General features: G+C 38.4%; 2 protein-coding genes across 3 annotated transcripts in view; one reads left to right on the top strand and one right to left on the bottom strand.

Moving 5' to 3' along the window:
* Positions 1-873: 873 nt before the first annotated feature.
* LOC111645653 (sialin) lies at positions 874-17,557 on the bottom strand. Of its 2 annotated transcripts, none has more exons than XM_023394938.2 (12): positions 17,385-17,557; positions 13,893-13,949; positions 13,613-13,766; positions 10,936-11,153; positions 10,484-10,717; positions 9,038-9,212; positions 8,412-8,530; positions 7,335-7,496; positions 5,767-5,899; positions 5,429-5,576; positions 4,969-5,059; positions 874-3,980 (listed from the first exon to the last, which is right to left on the bottom strand). In XM_023394938.2, exons 3-12 carry the CDS (start codon positions 13,695-13,697, stop codon positions 3,813-3,815), a joined length of 1,533 nt encoding a protein of 510 aa, XP_023250706.1. In that variant the 5' UTR covers positions 13,698-13,766; positions 13,893-13,949; positions 17,385-17,557; the 3' UTR covers positions 874-3,812. The 2 variants fall into 2 exon arrangements, with proteins under 2 accessions (XP_023250706.1, XP_023250705.1); XM_023394937.2 differs by having other exon boundaries at positions 13,613-13,769; positions 17,385-17,556.
* A 1,534-nt stretch (positions 17,558-19,091) lies between these two features.
* kifc1 (kinesin family member C1) overlaps positions 19,092-24,693 on the top strand; it is an 8,724-nt gene continuing 3,122 nt past the window's right edge. The window contains exons 1-12 of the mRNA XM_023394807.2: positions 19,092-19,141; positions 20,101-20,196; positions 20,384-20,483; positions 20,801-20,854; positions 21,002-21,085; positions 21,418-21,616; positions 21,740-21,905; positions 22,172-22,339; positions 22,601-22,714; positions 23,058-23,144; positions 23,247-23,444; positions 24,503-24,667. Coding sequence (XP_023250575.1) covers positions 20,104-20,196; positions 20,384-20,483; positions 20,801-20,854; positions 21,002-21,085; positions 21,418-21,616; positions 21,740-21,905; positions 22,172-22,339; positions 22,601-22,714; positions 23,058-23,144; positions 23,247-23,444; positions 24,503-24,667 — 1,428 coding nt within the window. The 5' untranslated portion in view covers positions 19,092-19,141; positions 20,101-20,103. The remainder of the gene's footprint in view (positions 19,142-20,100; positions 20,197-20,383; positions 20,484-20,800; positions 20,855-21,001; positions 21,086-21,417; positions 21,617-21,739; positions 21,906-22,171; positions 22,340-22,600; positions 22,715-23,057; positions 23,145-23,246; positions 23,445-24,502; positions 24,668-24,693) is intronic.

Genomic DNA, 24,693 nt, shown 5'->3' on the forward strand with positions numbered 1-24,693 from the left:
TATGTATATATATATATTCAAACCATAAACTAATAGTATATTTCATAACTTACTTTATATGGAACATTTATTATGCTAATTAAAACGCTGTCGTTCAGATAAAGCTGTGTATAAAGTGTATAAATAAACGGGGAGTGAACGTCTTGTTGACATGAGGACGACAAATCCTGCTGCACTTCCGGCTTCACACCAAGAACATCCGGGTCATTCTCCCGAAAATCTGATGCAAACTCCAGCACCGTCCAGGTAACAGGAGAAACTCCCTGAGTAAACTACCACCACTCTGTCAACATACACCACCAAGAGGACACAGCGATGAAGAGACGCATGTCTGTGCGTAACTGAAGAAATTACAACGGAAGTAAATGCAATAGAAAACAAGTGATCAAATAAACAATAACAAACAAATATTCAAGAGTGTACACGACGATTATTTAGGATAATAGAATGATTTATTTATTTTTTAATAACAAATTCATTTTTAATATTCACAGAACTGGATGTACTGAGTCAACTTAATTAAATTAATCTGCTAATATGAAAAACTTTAAGACAATATTATGAAAACGGGGGAATTAAGGAGGGAACAAATTTGAAATAATTAATTGCTTTGCTGATATACACAAAAATATAATGCATATTACTCATTACTCATGATTATCACTGGTTTGAATTAAAACCCACCATACTGGGTTTACACAGTGTGTGTGTGTGTGTGTGTGTGTGTGTGTGTGTGTGTTATTATTACTTTTTTTTTTAGGTTTTTTTGGTCTTTCCATTTTGAAAGCCCAGAGACAAACAGCCAATATTGATTTCCTTGCGCCACCTAGTGGGTGCAAGGAGGAATTATGTATAATTACACTACACACAGAATTTGTGGTCTGATATTAACAAGTTTATTTTGTATAGTTTTCTTGTCAAATACCACGTCCATCAATGTAAATTCACGAAAACAACTGTATTTCAATAGGAGTTAAATAAAAGACTTTATTTATAAAGGATAAATAAAGTATCTATCTATCTACTTGTATTATGACCTCTTCCAATTGAGAAGCTTTTTCTCTTTAACTCTATTTTTCATTCATCTTTTTATTTATTTATGTTTCTTTTTTCTTAATGTACCTATTTGATATGTATCAAAAACCCGATGCAGTGGAAATAAACTCCTCAACAGATTCATGAAAACATCCAAACAGCTGGTGGACTCAAACAAGACGGAGGACAATCTGTGTGTTTATCTGGAGAGATTACTAAGTAAACATTACTAACAGCAGTAGCATGCATTAAAGAAGGAAACACACCGATACTGTAAATAAAAACAAAATGTGTTGTTTCTTTGTGTCTCAGGCACCGAGGACCTGTCTGTACTTTTGTCCCTGAGGAGTGTACGTTCTAGAATTACACATAAATCACACATGGCGAGTCTTATTATGCTAATTCTGGTTTTCTTTTTTGATAGTAGTCAATTTGTCAAATCTTAATTTTATATATAGGAAATTAATATTTTTTCACCAGAATTACACACAGTTGTCAATTTATTCTTGAAGATTGTAATGAATTTTTACTGAAACTGTTTTAGAGAGGTGCTGATTCAGCTGTGTGATTATTTTGAACGAAGTTGTGGTTGTTCTGTCTGTGGTGCTGTTAAAGTGAAATCTGGATCACAACAACACAACAGCTCTCTGAAACAGTTTCAACATAAAACGACGAGTGTTCCTAATAAACTGGAAAAACGAGCGTACATTCTCCTGTTGAAAGAGGATTTACACACAGTATAAACGTTTATGTTGGGAGATAAAATTAACATTAGACTAAATGTTATAGTCAAATGAAGATAAAAAAAATATATATATGAAGAAAACAACAGAGATATTTTTGGTGGCTGGTCAAAAGGAAGGGAGGGGAGTCCAGGCTTTGGCTCAGCAGATCTCCTCATCACTTGGGTATATGTTTAGTCATGATGGGTCACAAGAATCTGCATCACTGGCATAAAGTCATGATATAAAAGCAGCTTTGTGTGACACCTTGGTGCAGCAGCAGCAGAAGAGACATCACATCATGACTGGTTCAGTAACAGCATCTTGAATCCTGGAAACCTTTAAATGTTGGTTTTCGCCACATATGTGCCCGTGTACATCTCCTCTGCTGTATGTCAGATTATAACAAACTGCGACGATGCAATAACGTTGACACATGTACAAACTGTCTATATAAACTAAAATGCTTAACATGTGCGACATGACTCCACTCAGATTTTGAGTCTTTTTCCTCCTTCTTGATTCTTTTCACAATAAAATGAACTAAAACTTGAACACATCTGTATAACATCACACATTTCCCAAGCACAGAGAAGGTAAATAAATTATTGCATCCTTTTAAAAACAACAAAATCATGTATTTACAATCACAGTGTACTTTGATAAACTGCATGAATTTATAAAAATGTTTTTTTTTTTTTTTCTTAAAAAGTCTTTGTTGCATAAAAACAATAATTATTGTAGTAGAAGAGATTAAGGATAAAGGCAGCATCTTGGTGGGAAAGTGACCTGAAAACTGAAACATCCAGTTATTCCTTAAGAGTTAAACACAAAACTATAGTGTTCTGATAAATTATTATAGTAAGGTACTTAGAATAATAACGTTCAGATCCTGGCAGTGGAAGATGCTTTGGTTTCCTCAACACTGGATAAAACCTTCCGCTACAAAGTTTATTTTGCTAAATATTAATATCAAACATAAGGCTGCTGGTGTATCTTTGTACGTGGAAAGTGCTTGTTTTGGTCGTGCTGGACAGACGAGAAGTGGTCAGAAAACAGACACGGCTGTAAACAAAGCAGCTAAAGGCATGTGCTTTGATCACAAAACTTTCCAACCCATTTCCTTCATTGTCCAAGAAAAAGCTTAAAAAAAAAAAGTCTATGAAACATGAATGTGATTGATTTGATTTGGTCTGACCTGAGGTGTTGTGTAGTCCATGAATTATACTGTATATTGTGCAAATATTGCTGGTCATAATGTAAATATTGGTCTAATGCAAAGAGTTGTACTTTAAAACTAAACTTTTCTTCAACAGTAAACAGAAGAGAAATAAAAGAAAAAACAACAACTTGACCGGGAATGGCAGCGAGCGTCCAGCAGCTGTTGAATCATGTCAGTAGTCAATCAATAGCCAATAGTAGTGAAATTCTACTGTTTTCATAGAGACTGTTGATTTGCTGTTGTGATTCCTGTTATCTCAGCCTCTTGTTCTGAGGAGAACAGAGGTTTCGTTTTTTCCCTTACTTTGGTTGCTACGGTCTTTTGTGCAACGGTTTAACTGACTTTAAGTTTCCTTAAGATAAGGAGAAAACTTTAAATATAAGTGAACATTATAATGAAACCTTAAGGAGAAGACTAAAGGAGAAGCTTTTATTTTAAGGAAAGTTAACTCAGACTTTAAGTAAAAATCTTAACCTAAGGCGTTTTGTGCAACTGGCCCCAGAAACACAGCTACATATTATAGATAAAACACTGTGGAAACCAATATTACGTCACCAAGATATAGCAGTTGAATGATATGAATGTTTAGCCTTGTTTACCTAATACTATTGTTCTGTGGCCACATTTTTTATATCTGTTTTTTCTGTGGAGATAAACCTCTCACACTCTTCATTTTGTATGATATATATATATATATCAATTCACAGAGGCAGAACTCTAAGTCTCTGACTCTCAGTACACTAATTAAAATCCTGTAACTGTATATCTGTCTTTTACAGTTTTGTCTGTGGTGTTGTCTTTGTGTCATGGCGATGTGTCGGATGTATTTATGTTCATGTCGAGATGGACCTGCTCCTCTTTTTCCCCGCCTCTGCCCTCTCCTCCTCTGTGACGGCCCATGGCTGAATCTTCCCGCTGCCAAATATCATGTAGAAGAGAGCGCCACCGACGTTGATCCCGGCTGCGACCCAGAACACCATCCTCCAGCCCTCCAGCGTGTGCTGACAACCAGAGAAGAAGAAGATTGGTAGTGAGTCACTGAAATGACTCGTACGGTCACAGGTATTTTGTGTATTTATCTGTAACTGTTCCTAAGTATGCTGAGAAGGGAAAAGCTGGCACTTAGGTTTTTGCATGAAAGTAATGAAAAGTTATATAAAGTTTATAAGGGGACCATAACTATTAAAACTTAAGAAATGTCTAAGCTGGTAAAGAGTGAAGCAATGTGTAAATAAATGTAATTACTACTTTGTTTTAATCATATCTGTGTTTGAGAGTCAGTAATATTTATACAGCTTAGAATGAGAGGGAAACATCTGATTATGCTAAGCTAACTGACGTAATTTACTCATTTGGTCACTTTTGGCGTCACCTTTTATTGTTTGAGGTATGTTTGTTATTTCTGTGAAATTTTACATCATTATTAAACAGCATTTACCAAATATCAGAGCAGGTATGTCGACTGTAATCCACATTACTCTTTGCAATGTCAGTGTTATCAGTTGGTTCAGTAGTTAAAGGGCATAAATATATGGTGACAAATAATCTCTGAAAAAATGAGTTTGTGCAAATCAACCTGTTTTCATTTAATAACATGTACAACAACACGTAGCAAACACTTACATTTAGGTTAAAACTAGTCTAAGTTTGAACTTCAAAACAGCAGGTGCAACTGGAAATTCAAATGAGTTTTCATCACTTGTGATGTCTAGTGATGATTATGACGGAGCTTTTCACTCTGACGAGAACAATTTCTGCACAGAACAAGTGAAATCCAGTTTTTTTCTTCATAAAGATGTTGACATCTAAAGCTCAAAATAAATACTACAGGTCAACCTCCAAAAAAACAACTACAAAAGTTTATATCAGTTTAACTTTAACACGCACTGTAAGTGTGTGGGCCGCTACTGCTCAGTCTCCCCTCAACACATCTGCTGCAGATGTAGTGATGTCACCTTCAGATGACTGGTTTGGTTTTTAGGGACTTACGTCTTTTGTGAAGTATCCTGTAACGATCGGTGCCACGACACCAGGAATGGTCCCGAACGTGTTGGTGATTCCCAGGAGAAATCCTGCGTATCTGCAGAGGACAGAAACAAAACAAAGACTGTGTTCTACTTTCCATGACATTACATATTGTACTACAGCTACTGAAGATGATTAATGACCAAAACTGGAGCATGAGCCACTCATCAAACCCTGTCCACATAAATACAGTGATCATATTAATTCTCATATGTCTGAGACTTGATTAAAACTGAAATGATTAAGTGATTAACCAATTATTTGCTTGTGCATCGTTTAAGTCATTAAACAAGAAAGATGAAAAAAATTCCCTTTAAAAATGTCATGATTTGCTGTTTTTATCTGTTTCACTGTGAGAATAAATGTTAGTTGCAGCGCTCGTCCAAATAAATGAAAAAGGAAAGGAAATGACGGCACCACCCACCGAGGAGCGATGTCTATCTGGTTGATGAAGACTCCGGCGGAGCTGGTCCCTCCTGTGGTTGTGGACAGTGTGAGGAAGGTGACGGTGAGGATGTGGCTGCAGCCGGCGTAACCCAAGGCGGCGAGGAAAGCTGCAGGCAGCAACATCCCTGCAGAGAGAGGAGGGACACATCCAAACATAAAACACTCACACTGACAAGACGTTTAATGTGGGTCTGTTTACTTTCTCCTAACCTGGTTCCCCTGACCTGTGACAGTCAGACAGAAGTAATCGTGCATGTGCAGGTGTCTGCGACAGACAGGACACAATAAGAATCTGGGAGGACTCAGTTCACTTGCCTGTGAGTGTGAAGAGCTTCCGTACGACGGTGACGCTGAACACCTTCTTCTCGATGAGGCTGTCGGCCACGACCCCGGACAGCGTGGAGAACAACCAGCTGCCGAGGTACGGCAGAGCGGACAGGAAACCGTTCTGAGGAGAGAGAGAGAGAGAGAGAGAGAGAGAGAGAGAGAGAGAGAGAGAGAGAGAGAGAGAGAGAGAGAGAGAGGGGTTGTTGGAAATGTTTTTATTGAGGCAAACAAGACATTTTCCATTAATAAGTTCACAAAAGTAAAAAGCACAAACACTGTAGTCCACATTAAGTCCTTGTATGTCTCCCAAGATCCAGCTCCTAGGGTCTAATGAGATTTTGTTTCTTAAGGTGCCTGAAGTTATTCTAGAAACAAATCTCCTAAATTCTTCAGAGAGGAAGGTTCCTTCAGATGTTTGTTGGGATTTGATGCATAAAGGCTGATTGTCCTTGTCCAGTTTTAAGAGATGGGGAAGTGAGAACATTACTGTATAATTCTGTTATAATTCCAACAGTGACTTAGTGAAGTTTGGGGCTGTCTGAGAAAAACTCAACATGTAGGTGATGAGAACACAGACAGTAAAATCATGTCTGACACCTCAGTAAAGTTTAAACAAATACACCTTTCTCTCTGTTGCTGAGCGTTAGAGGAGGAGATCGATACAACCCTCATGTCTGTAGAATAAATAAGCTACAGCCAGGAGATGGTTAGATTATTTTAGCTTAGCATAAAGACTGGAAACGGAGGGAAACAGCTAGCCTGGCTCTGACCAATGATAACAAAATCTGCCTCTCAACTCCTGCTTTTTATATCATTGAAAACTAAATATTTCTGGGTACTTAGACTTTAGTTCAAACATATCAACACGAACATATCTGCCTTTCAGCAGAGTGTGTGATGGAAAGTAACAAGCACAATCAAAAAAAAAACAAAAACAAAGCAAAAAAAAAAGAGAAGATTGATTTTGTGATCAAAAATGATTGAAAGATTTAAAACACCTCAAAGTAAGAAGGTTTACTTCTGATCATCATAATAATCTTGTGTGCAGAGGTATTTCTTATAATTGTCTTATATTTTTCAATCAGTTTTAACATTCTCCGACATGCAAGTGAGACACTTCCATTATTATCATTATCCATTCAGTTATTAATTTATCTGTGGAATATCTTTTTATTAATCAACTTATTATTTAGCCTATAAAATGTCATCCTAAAGTGATGTGGTCAAATTGTTGTTTTTTTTTGTCCAACCAACAGCCCAAAGATTTTTACATGATATAAAACAGAGAAAAGCATCAAATCTTCACATTTGAGAAGCAACAACTGTTATTTATTGTAAAACTACTAAACTCCAGGCATTTATCATTATTTAACTTTTGAAATAATCCCAGTGCTCTTGAACACAACACAGTGAGAGTTAAAGTGTAGTACTGGAGGAAATAATCCTCTGTGAACACATGAATGAGTCCGAATGGAACAACAGGCCAAAGCACAAAACATCCGCTGTGTTGCTTTTAGTGAGCGCATGTGGATGAGACCGAGGGAGACCCCACTCACCGACTGGAGGTCAAAGTGCAGGATGTCGTTCATGTAGGTGGGCAGAGAGGTGAGCAGGGTGTAGAAGGACCAGTTTGAACACATCTGGGTGATGATGATCGCCCACAGGGGGACGGACACCATCATGGGCAGCACGGGCACGGACCAGCCGTGACCTTTACCCTGCAGATTCAGTTTAGATCATTAGACCAGGAGATCTTCAAACACATGACACATACAGCACAGGACTGATATCTCACATCCACTGTGGGAAAGAAATCCTCATTTAGCAATAAATAATGATTCTATAAAAACAGTTCTCAACTGAGTTTATGAACCTTAAGGGTTAAGGAGACTGTAAGGTCACATATTACACATTCATGGACAAGAAAGTTTTTATTTTAGATGTGGGAAAGAGAAGATGATTCTGTTTAAAGGCATAGATGTATAGTTATTAGGATCTTTGACTAAAACTAGAATCACCTCCTGGTGGTTGTCTGCCTCCTCCACTCAGACTAGTCTCAGGTTACATCTCTGTTTATCCACAGTCATAGAAAATATTAAAACTTATGCCAAATATTCACAAATTTTGTAAAAATCCCAGTAACACCTCGACAGAACTTCTTCAAATTTGACACAAACATTCACTTGGACTCAAGGATGAACTGATTAGATTTCGGTGCTCAAAGGTCAAAGGTCAATGGTCAAGGTCGTGGTGACCTCACAAAACACTTTATAGCCATTACTCAAGATTTCACACAAAAATTCAGACAAATGCTTAATATTTTATAAGACTCTGGCTGTAACCTGAAACTAGTCTGAGTGGAGGTGGCAGGCAACCACCAGGAGGTGATTCTACTTCTTCCATGTATCTATATCTAAGATTTAAAGCTTTGAGAGGCCTGAGTTTTACATCTCACCAACACTGTCCTCTCAGCATCTCACTCACACAATCTAAGAAGAAGAAGAAAGCTGAGATTATATTATTTTCCTCTGAGTCCTCAGGCTTCATTTCATATCTTCTGTCATTTTTAGTGGAAGATTGACAAATGCAAGATGCTGCAGTAAATAAAATGTCTCTTAATGTTTCATGTGCACCTGAGGTCCAATAGAGTTTATGATGTAATCTCTCTCCTCTTTGCTGATTCGACGATGAGTGCGAGGGTCATCAGACACAAAAATAAACCAAAAGACGGCCCAGAGGCAGCCGGCACCCCCTGGAAGACAAAGAGGGAGGGAGGGAGTCAGACTTTTACTGTTCAGGGTGGTGAATGATTAAAGGAATTGAATTCAGGCCAAATGTCATAACAAAGTCAAACTGCTGTAAATGCATCACGTGAAGTGGAGCAGTATTTTATTGGCTTTGGGAGTCCAGTCGGAGAAGAGGTCACATCATCATAACCCACGAGAGATAATGCTTTAATATCAGATGTATGAAATGATCAAATATCTCAGGTTATTTTTCTCATGGTAAAACATTCTTTTTGTGCTTCTTTACCGATAATTGATTTCTATATAAATCCAGCAACAAATATTTACTTTCTTACATGTTAACCATATTTATCAGACAGGAAATGAATGTCCTGAATGTTTAAATTATTTATTATTGTGCAGTGCAGCTGCTTTCTCCAGCCCCGGTGTCTTTCCAGGGAGAGACTAAGGTGTGCCATGATGTATCTGAGCATGTGACTGTATTCAGGTTTGTGTGCAGTTCCCTCCCTCACCACAGAGGTAGAAGACAGCAGGCCAGCCCAGAGTTTGGCAGATGTAGCCGGTGAGCGGCAGAGCCAGGAAGGCTCCAAAGCTGGCCCCGGATCCCGACAGGGTCATCAGGCGAGAGCGCTCCAGAGGAGGGGCCCACCGAGCCCACATCGCCATCATGGCCGGGAATGTTACGCCCTGAGGAAACATGGAGGCAGACGAAGAGCGAGACACAGTGGTGAACGCCAAACAGAAACATTTTATTTTGCTGATTTTCCAGTAAAGAATGTTGATGCGCAGCAACGTGAGGTTTTATAAAAGCTTCTGAAACAGTGCACAGATCACATAACGTGTTTTAATGCATGGTTTCAATTTGCACTTGAAAAAAGACCCTGAGTGAAAAATATCTCAAAACATCCCAAAAATGATTTTACCCTTGGATGAGGAGGAGATGTTGAATCAATAGAAACAGACGAGAAACAGATCAGTGAGGAGCGATGAGGAGACTGTGACATTCCTCAAATTAATACATGAATCACATAAATGCCACATCTCCATCATGTTCCATATTTTTTTTCACAGTTTGAGGTTTGATTGGAGCGCTTTCAATTACATCATCTTCTTCTGCAATGGTGTAATGGGACCCGACTGGAGAACTAGCGCCCCCAGCTGTTCATCTTTATACTAAACTCTTAATTTTCACATCATTCAAAGAATTTCTCGTTTAAATTCTGTTCAAATTTGAGCTACAAGTTTGACAGAAACTCACTTACACCGATAGAAGATCTTTCAAATCTTTTAATGAAGAACTAATTTGCTGAAAACCTGAATAGAAATATATAAAAGTGGCAGATTTTATTCACTGGTTTTACATATTTGTGGTGAGGCAATCGTTTCCATCATTGTCAACATTCAATATTTCACTAAAAGCCAAAAACTGTAATCAGTTTGATTTATCAGCAAACGGATGTATCAGTCTATTGCTGCACATCCACACACTCACTAGTGTGGAGGGAATTCTGCACACCCGAAATAAAAACAGGCAACTTCCTGCACAACATCACTGTGGGAGGCTGTATAAGGCTATATTGGGAAAATGTTAACGGAGTTGGTAAAACTATTTCTGGATATGAAATCCCAAATAATATGAAATATTTAATTACAAATAAAATCTCAGCAAATAAGAAAGGTGTTGTCAGAAACTGGCTGAATGTAAACGCTCCAAATCAGGAACAGCGGCTGGGAGTTGTCAGATATTTTGGTCATGGAGAGAGTCGAGAGTCAGAGAGAATATACTTATATCTCCGGACAACTCCACCATTGCTTTATTTTGTATTTTGTTGTGGATGTGTGATTTTTGTTTTGTTGATGTACTGTTCTGTTTATATGAAAAAAGAAACTTCTCTGTAAACTCGAGGTACAACGCCGAAAATCCACACTGTGCATTTCCAGCAGGTTCCTCCTCTTACCTCCCCGAAGCCCTCCAAAGCTCGCAGTGCAAACAGCCAGTACGGCCCGAACTGAGCAGCCAGAGGGGTGAGGAGGGTGAGGGCAGCCGTGCCCAGCACACCCAAACCCATGAAGATACTCCCCCCGTAGTGACCGGCCAGGTAACCTCCAGGGATCTGTGTGATCAGGTAGCCGAAGAAGAAAGCCCCCAGGAGCCAGCCCTGAGTCTCCGAGTCCCACGGGTACTGAGGGGTCTGGGGACGGAGAGGGGGGAGAGAGAGGGAGAGAGAGGGAGTATTTATAATAACAGTCATTCATAAAAACAGGGAGAGACAGGAAGACAAGGTGGATCGGTGACCTACATCTGCTGAATACAGAGTACATGATCTGACTGAATGATATTTAATCAGGTTTAAAAAACCTGCAGATTCCCTGAAAAATGTAAAAAGGAAGATAAAGATTGAAACTTTACCCCCCCAGGTTGTAGGAACGCGTCACTATTGTTTTCCGTCCCTGGCGGCAGTGGACAAGCGTGGATGATGGACCTGTTCTGGGCTGGTCTGGGGTCAGTGGTGTTGACCATGGCGACCATGGCAACACTGAGGTTGACACGGAGACCGTAGACCACGGAGAACCCCAGGAACATGAGGAAGGCGAGGTTGAGGCGAGCCGAGCAGCACTGAGGAGGAACTGTTCACACACGGTACAACGGTATTTACATGTGGCTGGAAACCATGTATCTCCTACTGTAGTCATTTTAAATATATTAGATACAGAATTATGGTGTTAATTAATTAATCAAAGTGTTACTTCACACTGGATTATCTGAAACATGCACTATTACATTGGGATTCATGGTTTTCACAGGACAACAACGATTCTGTTCCATTCTATTATATCTACTTCACAGTATTGTTTTATTACTGGTCTGAACTATACGCACTCAACAGACCACACACACCAAAGACTGACAATTCACCATGTGCAACAATTTAAAACACCATCTGTGCAATATCACTTATCTGCTGGTAACTTTTTTGTTTCTGTTATATTTAAATATTATAAATAAAATATAAATTATTATATTATTTATCTTTTTTAAGTACTTGATATTGTCATTCTGCAGTTTTTCTTTCTTTGCACTGTCACTTTGCTGCTGTAATACTGCACATTTCCCACTGTGGGACTAATAAAGGAATATTTTATCTTATCTTGTCATATTATTATATATATTGTACTTATTATTCAAAAATACACCTATATGATAATACTGTAAACAACAGTTCACACATCATGGCTGATGGAGTTACACTGCTGATCCCTGCTGGCACAAATGTTTGCACACTTCACTTATATAGTCCAACATACTGTAATATATATACTGTATGTATTTTTTTTAATGACTTGTCTCTTATTTTTCATTACATTACATAGTCATTTTTGACCATATAAATTATAGATAAAGTTCATATGATAAAGAGGTATTTTTATTTATCTATAAACTTCTGACACGTGTGATTTTAAACACATTTCCTGATTATTTCCTGTGTTTACAAAGTTTTCTTATGTAAATACTGATTTTAGAGAATCACAGTGCTGAGTGTTTCCACACACATTTCAAGAGCTGTAAATACAGAATGAGCAGGTTCCTGTTTGGGCTTTGAATTGTGCAATTTTTCACTGCAGCACAAACATGGAAACACAACAGAGCAATCATTCAATTATGACTTTTAATTGGCTTCTATGTTAAATTGTAACTAAAAGCCTCATTGCTCGTTTAAGAGCATTATCTTCTTTATATGTGTTTCTTTCAGTTGGTTTCAGTTTAACTGCAGCCATCTGATCATTAACATCTTATGTAACCAGTGAGGTGCTGGTGTGTGTGTGACTGACACAACTACAGAGAATCTGCTGAGTGAACAGAGACACAGACCTGTCACACTCCCACAAGTGTTTACACTAAAGTAAATATCAGGCTGTTGCAGTCGTTACTGCTTCTCTGTGTTGCTCACAGGAGCAGAGACATTCAGCACGTGACGCTACGTTGCTGGTGTTCCTGTTTACAGACTGAAATGTGACAAAACTGCAGAGTCACAAACAGAGAAATTAATACCATACAAACTTTCTTCATTAGCAGGAGAGACGACAACAAAATGAATTTGTCTCTGCGCAAAATGAATGCATATAACACATTACGATTAATCTATTAGTGGATCAAACCACCACCAACTATTTAGATAACTTTTCAAGTAAAAATGCTGAAAAATTCTGTTTTCAGCTTCTCAAATATTATGATTTTGTGTTTTTAATCACAGTAAACTGAAAATATTTGGGGCTGAACAAGAGGTTTGACTCATTGACACTGGGAAGGATAGTTTTTCTTTTTTTATGACATTTTATAAACTACATAAACCAAACTGCTGCATTTATTATTATTACTTATTTATTTTTTGGGTTGTTTTGGCCACGTGTAGCTCTAGTATTGGAGGGGCAGATAAAAACCCTTTGTCACGGCTTATCCATGATGTACATGGATAAATAAGAGCAGCATATTTATACGTCATGTTAAAAGAATCCATGTCAAATATAATGATGTTTTTGATCCAACCTCCAGTTCCAGGGGCAAAATAATAATAGTACTTTGATCATTAAAAAGACATTTTATACACTAAACAGTGAATCAGTTAATTGAAAAAACAATAGTTAGATTCATTGATGAAAATGAAAAGAAAATAATCAGAAGTTGCAGCCTTGATGTCAAGTTGGAAGTGAGAACGTCTTTGTTTGCATCAGAGATTTATGTTAAATATAAATATAAACAAAGCTGCAACGATTAGACAATTAATCTGCAACTATTTGATAAGTGATTAATTTTTCGTCTTCTTTTAAAATAGATGAACATAAACAGTCTCTTTTTTAAGGTTACCAAATCGGAAAAATTCGCAATTTTATCATGTCTTTACATTACAATTAAGTGAATATTTTTAGCTTTTGGACAAATCAAGACATTTTCCCCCTTGGTATCTGTTACTATTAATGGATTAATCAAGAAAATAATCTGCGGATTAAATATAATACAAATATAAACACAACTCAAAGAATCTGAAACCTGTAGAAAATAAAAATGGCTGCTACAAACAGAAACGCACCTGCATCGGTCTCGATGAGGGGCTCATCGTCCTCGCCGTCGTTCGAAGGCGCCGAGTTGATGGAGTAGCCATTTGGTTGTGGCATGGCAGTCAGCTCAGCCAGCAAATACTCAGTCTGTAAAGTGATGTCAGTGAAGCATGGCGACCAGGAAAACTGCTGGACACACACACACACACACACACAAGGAGGATATGAGATAAACATCAAGTCAAGTGACACAACTGAAAGCCTGATGGCATGAACACACACTTCCTGTTTTCACAAGTTGTTGACACTTACAAGAGTGACTGATGCTCAGACGGAGAACGGCTTCACTGCTGAACCACAAACTGGGGCCTGTCAGCAAAGGAAAAAACACAAACACAACAGTGGTTGTTGTTGTTGTTGTTGTTGTTGTTGTTGTTGTTGTTGTTGTTGTTGTGTAAAATGTCGACTTTTCAGGAACTAAGAAAACCACCCGGGGGCTCGGCTTCACACTGACCACTGTGGTTTTGAAAAGGGTTTGGGAAACCAAAATCAGCCTAAAACAACTGAAGGAGACAGAAAAATAGATAAGACAGGAAATACCTGAGGAGGTGTTGCAACAAGTCTGGGAAACTCAGATCATCTCTATCAGTTCACTGACCTGCAGTGACTGAGCAGAAGTAAAGTTGAACTATGAGGAATAGGATCTATGTGGAGCGAGTGCTATCTGTGTTTAACTGATCAGCTCTTCCTAGACCTCAGGATTTTATTTTCCTCTGAATGTTATTTAAAAGAAAATAAATGAAAGGAAGACAAAATGAGCTGGAGTTGGGATTTGATGCTTTTCTATGTCGTACCTGACAGATAATTGAATATATTTGAGCGTAAAGACGTCACCTTGGGTCTCTGGGAAATTACAGATTAATTTAAACAGCATGGAAATAATTTGTATTAGTGGCCTTATAAAAGCAATCAGTGTAACGTTGCATATTAAATGAGCCTGTTAATCTTATTAAATGGCTGAGCCGCTGTTCTGAGTTTCACTTCTCACACTTGTTGCTGCTCAGCTTTGATGGACAGGAAAAACTCGACTCATGATGAGAGCGGCGGGGGACTTGCTATTCAGGAACTGAGAGGAAAGTATGCTGCTGATGGTGCATGTTTGACATTATCTGATAAGTTGGTTTTTTGGGGGGGGGGGGGGGGGGGCTGAGGTGGGTTTCATAACACTCAAGCATTTTACAGTGTTGTCACAATACACACATAACAGACAAGAATGGGCCAAAGATCCTCTGCAGCAGCTGGTCTGAGGTTATCAAATCAATAAACTGTTACTGTGTCTGGGAATGAAGCTCAAATGATCACTGACAGATTCATGTGTTCATCTGTCCACTCAGTCATTTTGTCTGTCTTAGGAAAGTGTCACCTGCTCCAAAACTTTGACCCCAAGTGGACAAATATTCACTAAAAGCAACAACGCTTTCAGGTTTGAAGCCTCCGTACAACAATGTGTCTGAAGTGACTGCACTGAAAGTGTCTTTATGTTGTAATAAGTCGTGTTTTAGGCTTCTGATAACTATTATTTTCCTGACTGATCAATCTACCAACTTATGTCTCAATGAAGCAATTAATCATTTGGTCTAAAAAATGTTGTCATCACAAAAGCCCAATGAGACGTCTTCAGATTATCTCAGACAAACACCTCAAAACTTAAAAATACTACTTTTCCTCTTTAATTGCACAAAGATTAAGGCTCTAAGCTGTGGAGTGACCGGCCTGAGGAAATTATGTCAACAAAATCCATGCGCTCCTTCAATTCTATTCTCAACACACAATTTGACAAATTTTTTTAATTGTTTTTTATTCTATTTCATCTGATTTGAGGACTTTGCTGCGGTTATTATATTTTTTATGCAATTTTAAAAGCAATTTGTTATTGTCATGTTGAAAGATTTGATACAAATAAAAGGTTATTGTTCTGACATGTGGCATTTATTTTACCATGAATTATTTAAAATCACAGCAGCAACTAACATCGATTTTCATCATCAATTAATCTGCCGGTTATATTCTCAATTAATCAATCAGTCGCTGGATCAATAAAATGTCAGAAAACTGTGAAAAATGTCTGTCCCAATTTGTTTTGACTGATAAACACTTCAAAACTTTCCATCATAAACAACTAAAAAATAAAAACAGAAAATATTCAAATTTTAAAAGTAATTGATTATTTGACTAATTGTTTTTTTTTTTTTTTTACACATCAACGATTGAAAGCTCCCTTGTAAAGTGGGTTGGCACATTCTTAATAAGCTATTATTAGATATCAATAACATGACCAACACACTGTGCATCCTTGACATATTGTGCTACATGGCCGTCGACCCGATCCACTTGTTAACTTCATTACTGACAAAACACACAGTGTTAACGTCACCATGTGACTCATGTCTGGAGTGAGTGTCTGAGAAACTATGTGTGTGTGAGTCTATCATGAGATTCAATTCACGTCTTCTCTCTTGAACAATTAACGCATTATATAACATTAGATTCTCCATTTCTGCTACCTAGTTTGCAGTGTGAATGAGTCCAATTAACAGCACTGAACTCTAACACTAACATCTTTGGATTTTAGACTTGTGATTGAACATGACAAGGAGGGGATTACCCAACTATGATGGATATATTTTTGCTCTTTCATTTCATAGACTAAACAATTAAACTAAAAAATAATCAGATTAATCACTGATGAAAATAATCGTTGCAGCCCAATATATATATATTTTTTTACAGCTGTTCAGACACAAGATGAAGCATTAAGTGGCAGATATTCAGTAATTTTATCGAAATTATTCAAATGATTCACAGGTTATCTGAATTTAAACCAGATTAATTTTCAGTGCAACTAAAAGACACGACACCACTGTAAAATATGACTAAATAATGCAAATTGAAGCAAAGACTGAAAGTGACTAAACAGGTTGGACATGAAGTGTCAAATGTGTGACAGAGGAGAGATGAACAGTTTAACAAACCAAACTCAGTTGTGCATGTTGTATATCACGGTAAAAATTCAGGTTTTTTAGACTCAGCCTCATTATGTCAGGACCCTTCTAAAAAATATCTAAACTAGTAAAGTTAAGCATTGTAGCTGCTGCACATGTATCTTAAAGTAAAGTTTGTGCTGTTTTTTCTTTAGGAAGCATATGATGGTTCAAATAAAATATATGATGGGCTATACGATATATTCTATTACACAAGTTTGATGGTCATTTGTGTGGCATTTCAGCACACACACACACACACACACACACACACACACACACACACACACACACACACACACAAGTACTGTTAAAGATTATTTGCTAAATATTTCCCCATGTCAGTTGCTTGACTTCCTCATCAGTTGCCATTTTCCTTTTTTCGTTTTTTAATATCCAGCTCAAGCATTAATAATAATCCAATGATATAGTATTTAGTATATTTAGTATTAAGTATATAATTAGATTTACTATATACACTCACAGGGACAACTTCTTTGCGGTGAGTACTTTTACTTTCTATCTTAATAATACATAACATAACATAGTGATTGCAGGACTTCTACATGGGGTGTTTCTACAGTGTGGTTTTGATACTTCCACCTCAGTAAAAGATCTAACTGCTTCCCTCATCTCTGAGTGTGTGTTAATAAAACCACGTAATTACTGAACGTGAACCAGAGATGGTGAATTACATGAATAAGCTTAGTCTTTATTACTGTTTAATGACAACTGTGTGGACAGTTGGTTAAACTAATCTTACCTTTTAAAGCAAAGACACTTGGTGGAGAAAGCTCGCTCCGTTGTGGTGGATGTAAAACAGCGTGTGGCCATAAAAGCGGATGAATTGTGTTACATTTCTGCCGACAAAACACCAGACAAGCTGTGTGTTTCTGTTTTTCACTACCTGAGAAAAACAATCACATGACCGCTGAATTTTTTTTGGCAGCGTTACAAAACACGACGTTAAAACAAACTGGAACGGCTACGCTTAACGTTGACCCATCCACTGACGGTAGCTCCTGTCTTTTATACATCAACGCGGAAGACGTGACGTTTTAGCACGTGATCAACTGACCCGGCCCGTTCCCCCTCATTGGCTGGCTCTGCGCAGTGTTGCCAGATTGGGCTGTTTTCCGCTACTTTTTAGGTGATTTGCAGGGTTACACCACCACACTTTGACTGTGGCTGAAATACATAAAATAGTCAGACTTCAGATAGACGTTTAAATTAATTTGTTACACAAAGCAGTTTAGTTTTTGACAATTTTTAGCCGGACTGTGGTACAATGAATTCTGGGTAAATTAGGATTTCTTAATATAAGAAAAATGGCCGACCGAGGAATTTTAACCAGCCCCATTCGCCCCAGCATAAAATGAGTTGGGACAGTTAGGACATTCAATGCAGGAATTTCAGCAAGAGAGTAACAAATAATGTAATAAAAGGAAAAATCAGATTTTGGTCTCTAAATATCTTTCCCTTCTCATTGCATTCTCCACAACAATGTTAGGAAAGCAGCCATGCTTTCCTGTTTCTTGTTGCTGGGTGCTACTGGTCATCACAGGTGTCATTGGTCTTAGAACCAAGTTATCCTGGGGATGAGGTGTCTAATGTTTTTGTCTTAAAATTAGTCCGTCTTTATATTTGTCCATGGAATTTTCAATTGTTGTATTTTTTATTTTTTTTAATATGCTACATCGAAAGGCAAAAGCCATATCTGTTCTATTAAATATGGACAGAGAATAGTGGAATCCAACTACAAAATGTAATTTCTGAAGAAATCACAGTGGGATTGCTGCCTCTGCACAAGCTAAAGTTAAACTGTGTTGCTGACTTGGATTTGTATGATGAAGTTGTTGAAGAAGTATTAAGAGATGTAAAAATTAAGTTTAAATGTGAGTAATATTGCGTGAGTTGAAGCACATGCAGACAGACTGAGCTGCACTGCTTCATGCATAAGCCAAACTACATTGCTTTAATGGCTTGAAACATGCATGAAACTTGAACTAAGATTAAAGAAAATTAAGGTTTTCAAAAAGATGATTCAATGTGTAAAAATCCTTATTTTTGTGAGTGTTTTAAAAAACATTTTTTACAGGAAAGTAAGAATTTGTAGGAAGAGTTCACGGTAAAAGACACCTCTTTAACTTTGGTTTGCCAATCAAAAACCATTAGCTCTTTTCTTCTAAAGCTTTTGCAGCAGTCCCACCTAATTATGAAGAAATAATGAGAAGTGAGCCAAATTTCCTAAGTGATGGGGCTATAATGAATCATAAATGTGACTTGGTTCGCCTATCAAGTCATCAACTGGATATTCCCTTGATTAACAGTGCAAACAGTGTATATGCCGCCCAATCGGGACACTCCATAGAACGTAACAAGCACACAAAAACACGGAGGCGGGGTTTATGCTGGCTCAACCAATCACGGCGGCTTGTCCGAAGCGCCTACCAAAATAGTTCAATTTCAAATTCAAACGGCTGGAGGATTGTAGCGAGCGGAGACTGAACTTTGTTTAAGGTAATTGTTTTCATAAATCAAAACGCATAATTTTGCTTATTCCTAATTGTAAAAGGCGTGTTGCAAACATGTGCCCAAAAACGACTGGTCCAGTAATTTATCGGAGCTGTTTACTGTATGCTCAAGCTAACGGCATTTACGTGATATCATGAACTTTGGTTGGTTGGTTGGAACAGCAATACAATCGAAGCTAATTTTTATTTAACACGTTGCTATACGACACATCTTATGTTTGAGTTTGGTTACGTTTCAGCAGGTAGTATCGGCTTTGGATGCGTGGTTAGCCATCGCTATCACTATTGTAACGTAACCTAAGTTTGTTGTAGTTGTTAGAGTGGTAACTGGTAACACGGTCCATTTCGTTTTGTCCGATTATTGTCGTTTGAAGAAACATTATTTGACTCGATGCTGTTATTTTGGCTGTCTTAACACTCACTCATATGAGACTTAGGTACAGCTTAACGTTAAACCGCACCCGTAGAATCTGTGTGATACACTTAATCTGAGACTGAGATTAACGTAAAAAATGGGTTATTTTTTAATTTCCCTTACGATTCTAATAATATACACAGAGATTTAATTTATACTCAAACAACCGGTGTAGCAGATCAGATCATGCCCTACCTCCAGTTTGTACTTCTGTATGCATTTAATAAAAAACTATAGGCTATTTCCGGAATCCTCAAAAACTTTTCAAACTAACAGGAAAAATATTCTGTCCGTTGCACGACAAAAATATTTTAAATCTGTTTCTAAATGGAGACCTTTCCCAATCCAAACAAAGGTGGTGTCCAGGAAGGACATGTCTTTGCTTAAAGGTTTGAATCTTTGGGGGTTTTGGTAACTGTTTATTATCTCTGTGACTCAGATCCAACAGTGAAAAATGACAGAAGTGTTCATGTTTGAGATGTCATGTGTTGTTCTGGTTCGACCATAATTTACCTCTCAACTCTCAACAGAGCATGTCCCGCCTACCAGTTATGTCAAGCAGCAAAAGGGTCCTTGGCAGCAGCAGCAGCAGCTCAGAGAATGGCCAAGACTTTGCGCCTGCTCAGGTTTGTACTAAAAACCCTCTACATCTTTCATTTCATCTGCTTTGTTTCCATCGTGACGTTTGGTAAACATTTGTCCCTAAAATGATCATGTGCAAAACAAAGTAGATTATTTCTATAGTTCAAAAAGCTCAATAATCACCGCTCTTGCTTAATGCTGGTGGTGGTGGGGTTTTTTTTGTGTTTACAGAAGAAGCTTCGTAAGGACCCAGAGTCTGTCAAACCCCAGGCAGCAGCTACAGTCATCGGTGGCAAGCGGCCTCTTGTTGCAGCAACTAGGGCACCTCTTTGTAAGTTACTCGCTCAAACACGAGTTTCAGAATCTTTCTGTTTTTCACAAAGATCAGAAACGGTACATAACTTTTCTTGCAGGTGTTTTTTTCTAGATCTTTCTAGAAAAAAAAGATCTCTAGATCTCACTTGTAACATTTCAGAATGCCCCAGGGTTGCATATGTTTTGGGGATTAGTTCTAGCAAAGTATCATTAGACACAGTTTCAGCCCTTTTTTGCTCCAAGCTTGTATATTTTCTTTATTTTGAGGTGCCTAATGATGCCTTTGTCCTAATATTAAACATGGCTCTCTCTGTCTCTCTTTGTCCCTCACAGCTAGGACAGTCAGAGGTGTGGGAGCTGCCACTGTGGCTGTTGGTCCTTCCAGAGGTAAGATGACCTGTCTGCTGGGCAGTTGAGTAAAGGTTGTGAGCTGGGATTTATATTTATGTCAGAATTACAGGCATTTCATCACTAAATTTCACCTGGAGCACTGATTTGTATGCATGGTCCTTTTCTGTTTTTTTGTCTCATCAGGTGTACTGAAACCATCTATAGCTTCAGCTGCAGCAAAGGGAGGCAACGTAAAACAACCTGCTGTTTCCACTGGCACAAAAGCAGGTGAAAAATCCACTCCACTTGTTTTTTTTCTTTACAAAATCATGTCCAATCAGTTAAATTAATGTTTGGTGCTTAGTTAATGGCTGTGTGCATGGCAGAGGAAAACTACAACTACCACCCTATCTGACAAGTGACAAACCATGGTTTGGAGGTTATGTTTATTATTAATAGTTTTCATGAAATGTTAAAATCTGTGGAAAAATGGTGCAAAGCAGAAAAGATTATACTTTGCTTTTTCTACCAAGACATTTCAAGATGTCTCCTGTGAAAACTGAGGAAGACTGAGGTCTGAATAGATCTGTCACAAATCTTGATGATGCTCTTGTTTACAGGTGGGGGCGGGGCCCCGCGACGGCAAGCATGGGACCTCAAGGGTAAGGTCAGTGACATGGAGGGTAAGATCCGTAACTACCAGACCAAGGTCAAATCTGTCAACCAGGAGAATGAGGTTCTTAAAGGCTCGATGGTCCAGAGCCAAACAAGAGTGGTTGAAGTGGAGAAACAGCTCGAGAAGCAGCGGAACCAGATCAGGTGCAAAGACCATTTAGTGTGGAAAAATGTATTGAATTTAACATTTTACTGTCATTACATTCCATTGTTACTAATGTATCTGTTTGTAATCCATCAAATTTAATTTCTTTTTGCTGAATAAAGGGAGTATGAGGGGGAGCTGCAGGCACTGTCAGGAGTCCGGGATGAGTTGGAGAAAGTGTCTAGTGACAAGGACACTCTTCAGAAAGAGCTCTCCAACTTAGAGGTCAAATACAAGGTCATGGAGACGCTGCGAGACAGCCAAGAGACAGAGCTACAAACTCTCAAGGTATAATGTCAGCTTCTGGACAGCAGATAATTGTGGTTATTTTGGATGTGTAGCATCATTACATAATATGCCATTATTTGACAGACTTGACCTGCCAAGGGTCCAGAACTCTCATGGAACTATTGCCATACTTTTTCTGTGGATTTATATAAGACTGTTATTTATTCTATTGAACAACTTGGTATTTAACCAAGAAAACAAGGACCTTTTACTTTCCTGAAATCCTATCAAGATCTTGAGAAAGTTGTTCTTTCTTTTCTCTCCAGATGAAGCTCTCCGTACAGGAGTCAACTCTGGCCCGCCTGCAGACAACCCTCAGAGACACAGAGGAGGAGGTTCGCTGTCTCAAAGAGACGGTGGCCCAGCAAAAGGATGAGCTTCATGCTGGAGAAATGGAGCGCAGACGGCTCCACAATACCATCCAGGAGCTCAAGGCGAGTCTCCATGTTAACCATGCAACACAGCCCAGTGACGGCACCGTGAAAGGCCTTTCAGCTGAACCATGTGCTGCGTTCACAGTTTCCTTTTCTCTACTTCTGTTCTAACTGTATCTGTACTGAGGAAATTTAAGTTCTTTCCTTTTTGTAGTTTGTGATTATTTTTGTATTTTGTTGTGTTGTTGGCACTCGACAACCAAAACAACAACCTTCTCTCTGACTAATGAGACTAATTTTTCCATCACTTTTCTCATGCAGGGCAATATTAGGGTGTTTTGCAGGGTGCGCCCACTGGTGGATGGAGGCCTCAGCAAGCACATCCAGCTCCCAGACAGTGACATCAAGATGATAACACTGGCCAAAACAGAGGAGGTGAGAATCCTGTCAGTGTACCAGAACTCTCACAGGCACGTTTGTAGTTAGGGAAACAGGGAAGCGTTTTTTCTGCAGGCCATGACAGGTATCTGAAGTCCTGTCTCTGATGTATTTATTGTCTAATAAGTTAATTGCATTGTAGAATAGAAAAACAGCATCTAAATGAGTTGGCTGTCAAAGCCATTGTAACAAACATACGTCTCAGTGTCAGAGGGGTGGGCTGTGCCCGGTCATCACATATGCAGCTGAAAGAACAAGTGACATACGGAAACATTTGTTTTTGTTTATATGAGCACATCTCAAACTACAAGACTAAATGGAGCCCTTTTCTGCTTTACAGTCCCACACAGGCAAAACTGCAGATACTCAGAAGAACTACAACTTCAGTTTTGACCGAGTGTTTGGCCCCAAGGCTTCACAACAGGAGGTAAACAATACACATGTATCACAATTTACAATATACAGTATATAAAACAATCTGTGACCTATCATGAAAAAATACCAACCATTTTTTATTTATATATTTCAGGTCTTTGAAGAGATCTCTCTGTTGGTGCAGTCGGCACTGGACGGCTACAACGTCTGCTGCTTTGCCTATGGCCAGACAGGAAGTGGAAAGACGTACACTATGGAGGGAGAGGAGTTCGATGACAGCAGAGGTGTCATTCCCAGAGCCGTGCAGCAAATCTTCAAAGCAGCAGAGAAACTGGGGGCACAAGGCTGGGAGGTTAGTGTCTGCTGTCATACATGTGAGTGCATCCAGGAAAGTAGGTTATAGAGTTTAAAATGAACTCCTACTGCAGTCTGAGAAATGTACACCTTTGTTATGTTGTAACACATTTAAATTCTTAATTTCAGGCTTATAGTTTGTAAGTTACTTGGTAATTCTTTGTTTTTTGGTTAGACATGTTCATTATATTTAGCCTGTTTTTACGGACTGTAGACGGATGCTTCTACAGTTGCTTTTACTTGTCAGTTATTTCTATTGTGAAATCAACATACTTTTAAATCCTGGCATTAAAAATGTGTGAACTTGTTGAATCATGCCAACAAAGGCTGCTGCTCCAAGTAATTTTGCTTAATGATTTCTCAGTTAATTACTATAGTACTTTCTGTGTAAGATGTCAGCAGTAGTATCAATTACCAGAGCTAAAATATTTATTTTTTTCATGTCTGACATCACAAAACACAAAGTATTAATGTTTTAATTAACTATTGTTTCAAATGGAATAAAACAAATGACCCATTGTAACCATCCATCCACACATTAGCTATGTCGTTTATCCTTTGAGGGTCATGGGGCTGAAGCCCATCCCAGCTGACACAGCGTGAGCGTGGGGTCTATCACAGTGCTGACGTATAAAGACAAACAACCAGTCACGGCCACGTTCACACAACCTAAACTACATGTCTTTGTGGGAGGAAAGCAGGAACACCAAGAGAACATGCTGACAAATCTGGTTTCTAACCCATAACCTTCTTGTTATGAGGCGACAGTGCGAACCACTGCACCACTGTGGTTTTTCTTTTGGCATTTGTTTGGTATAAATTAATACTCTTTGTGCCATTGTTAAAACCAGCCAACACAACAAACCTAGAGTCTGTACATCTCACACTACTGATTTATATCTCCTGTGTGCACTCTGATTGCGCTTATATATATATATATATAAATAAATATATAGATATATATAGATAGATATATATATATATATATATATAGATATATATAGATAGATATATAGATAGATATAGGCATGATATTACATTGGAACTATTTCTCAGTTCACCTTCACAGCGAGCTTTGTTGAGATCTATAATGAGACCCTGCGAGACCTCCTCTACACCGGCAAGGCCAGCAAGAGGCCTGAGCATGAGATCCGAAAGTCGACCAACAATGAGGTGACAATCACCAACCTCACCTACGAAAAGGTGTCCAACGAGGATCAGGTATGGCAAGCAGATATGTCAGTCAC

The sequence above is a fragment of the Seriola lalandi genome, unplaced genomic scaffold, assembly GCF_002814215.2.
Source record: "Seriola lalandi dorsalis isolate HSWRI2012SDOR001 ecotype SW California unplaced genomic scaffold, Sedor1 jcf7180002054954, whole genome shotgun sequence".
Taxonomy (NCBI): domain Eukaryota; kingdom Metazoa; phylum Chordata; class Actinopteri; order Carangiformes; family Carangidae; genus Seriola; species Seriola lalandi.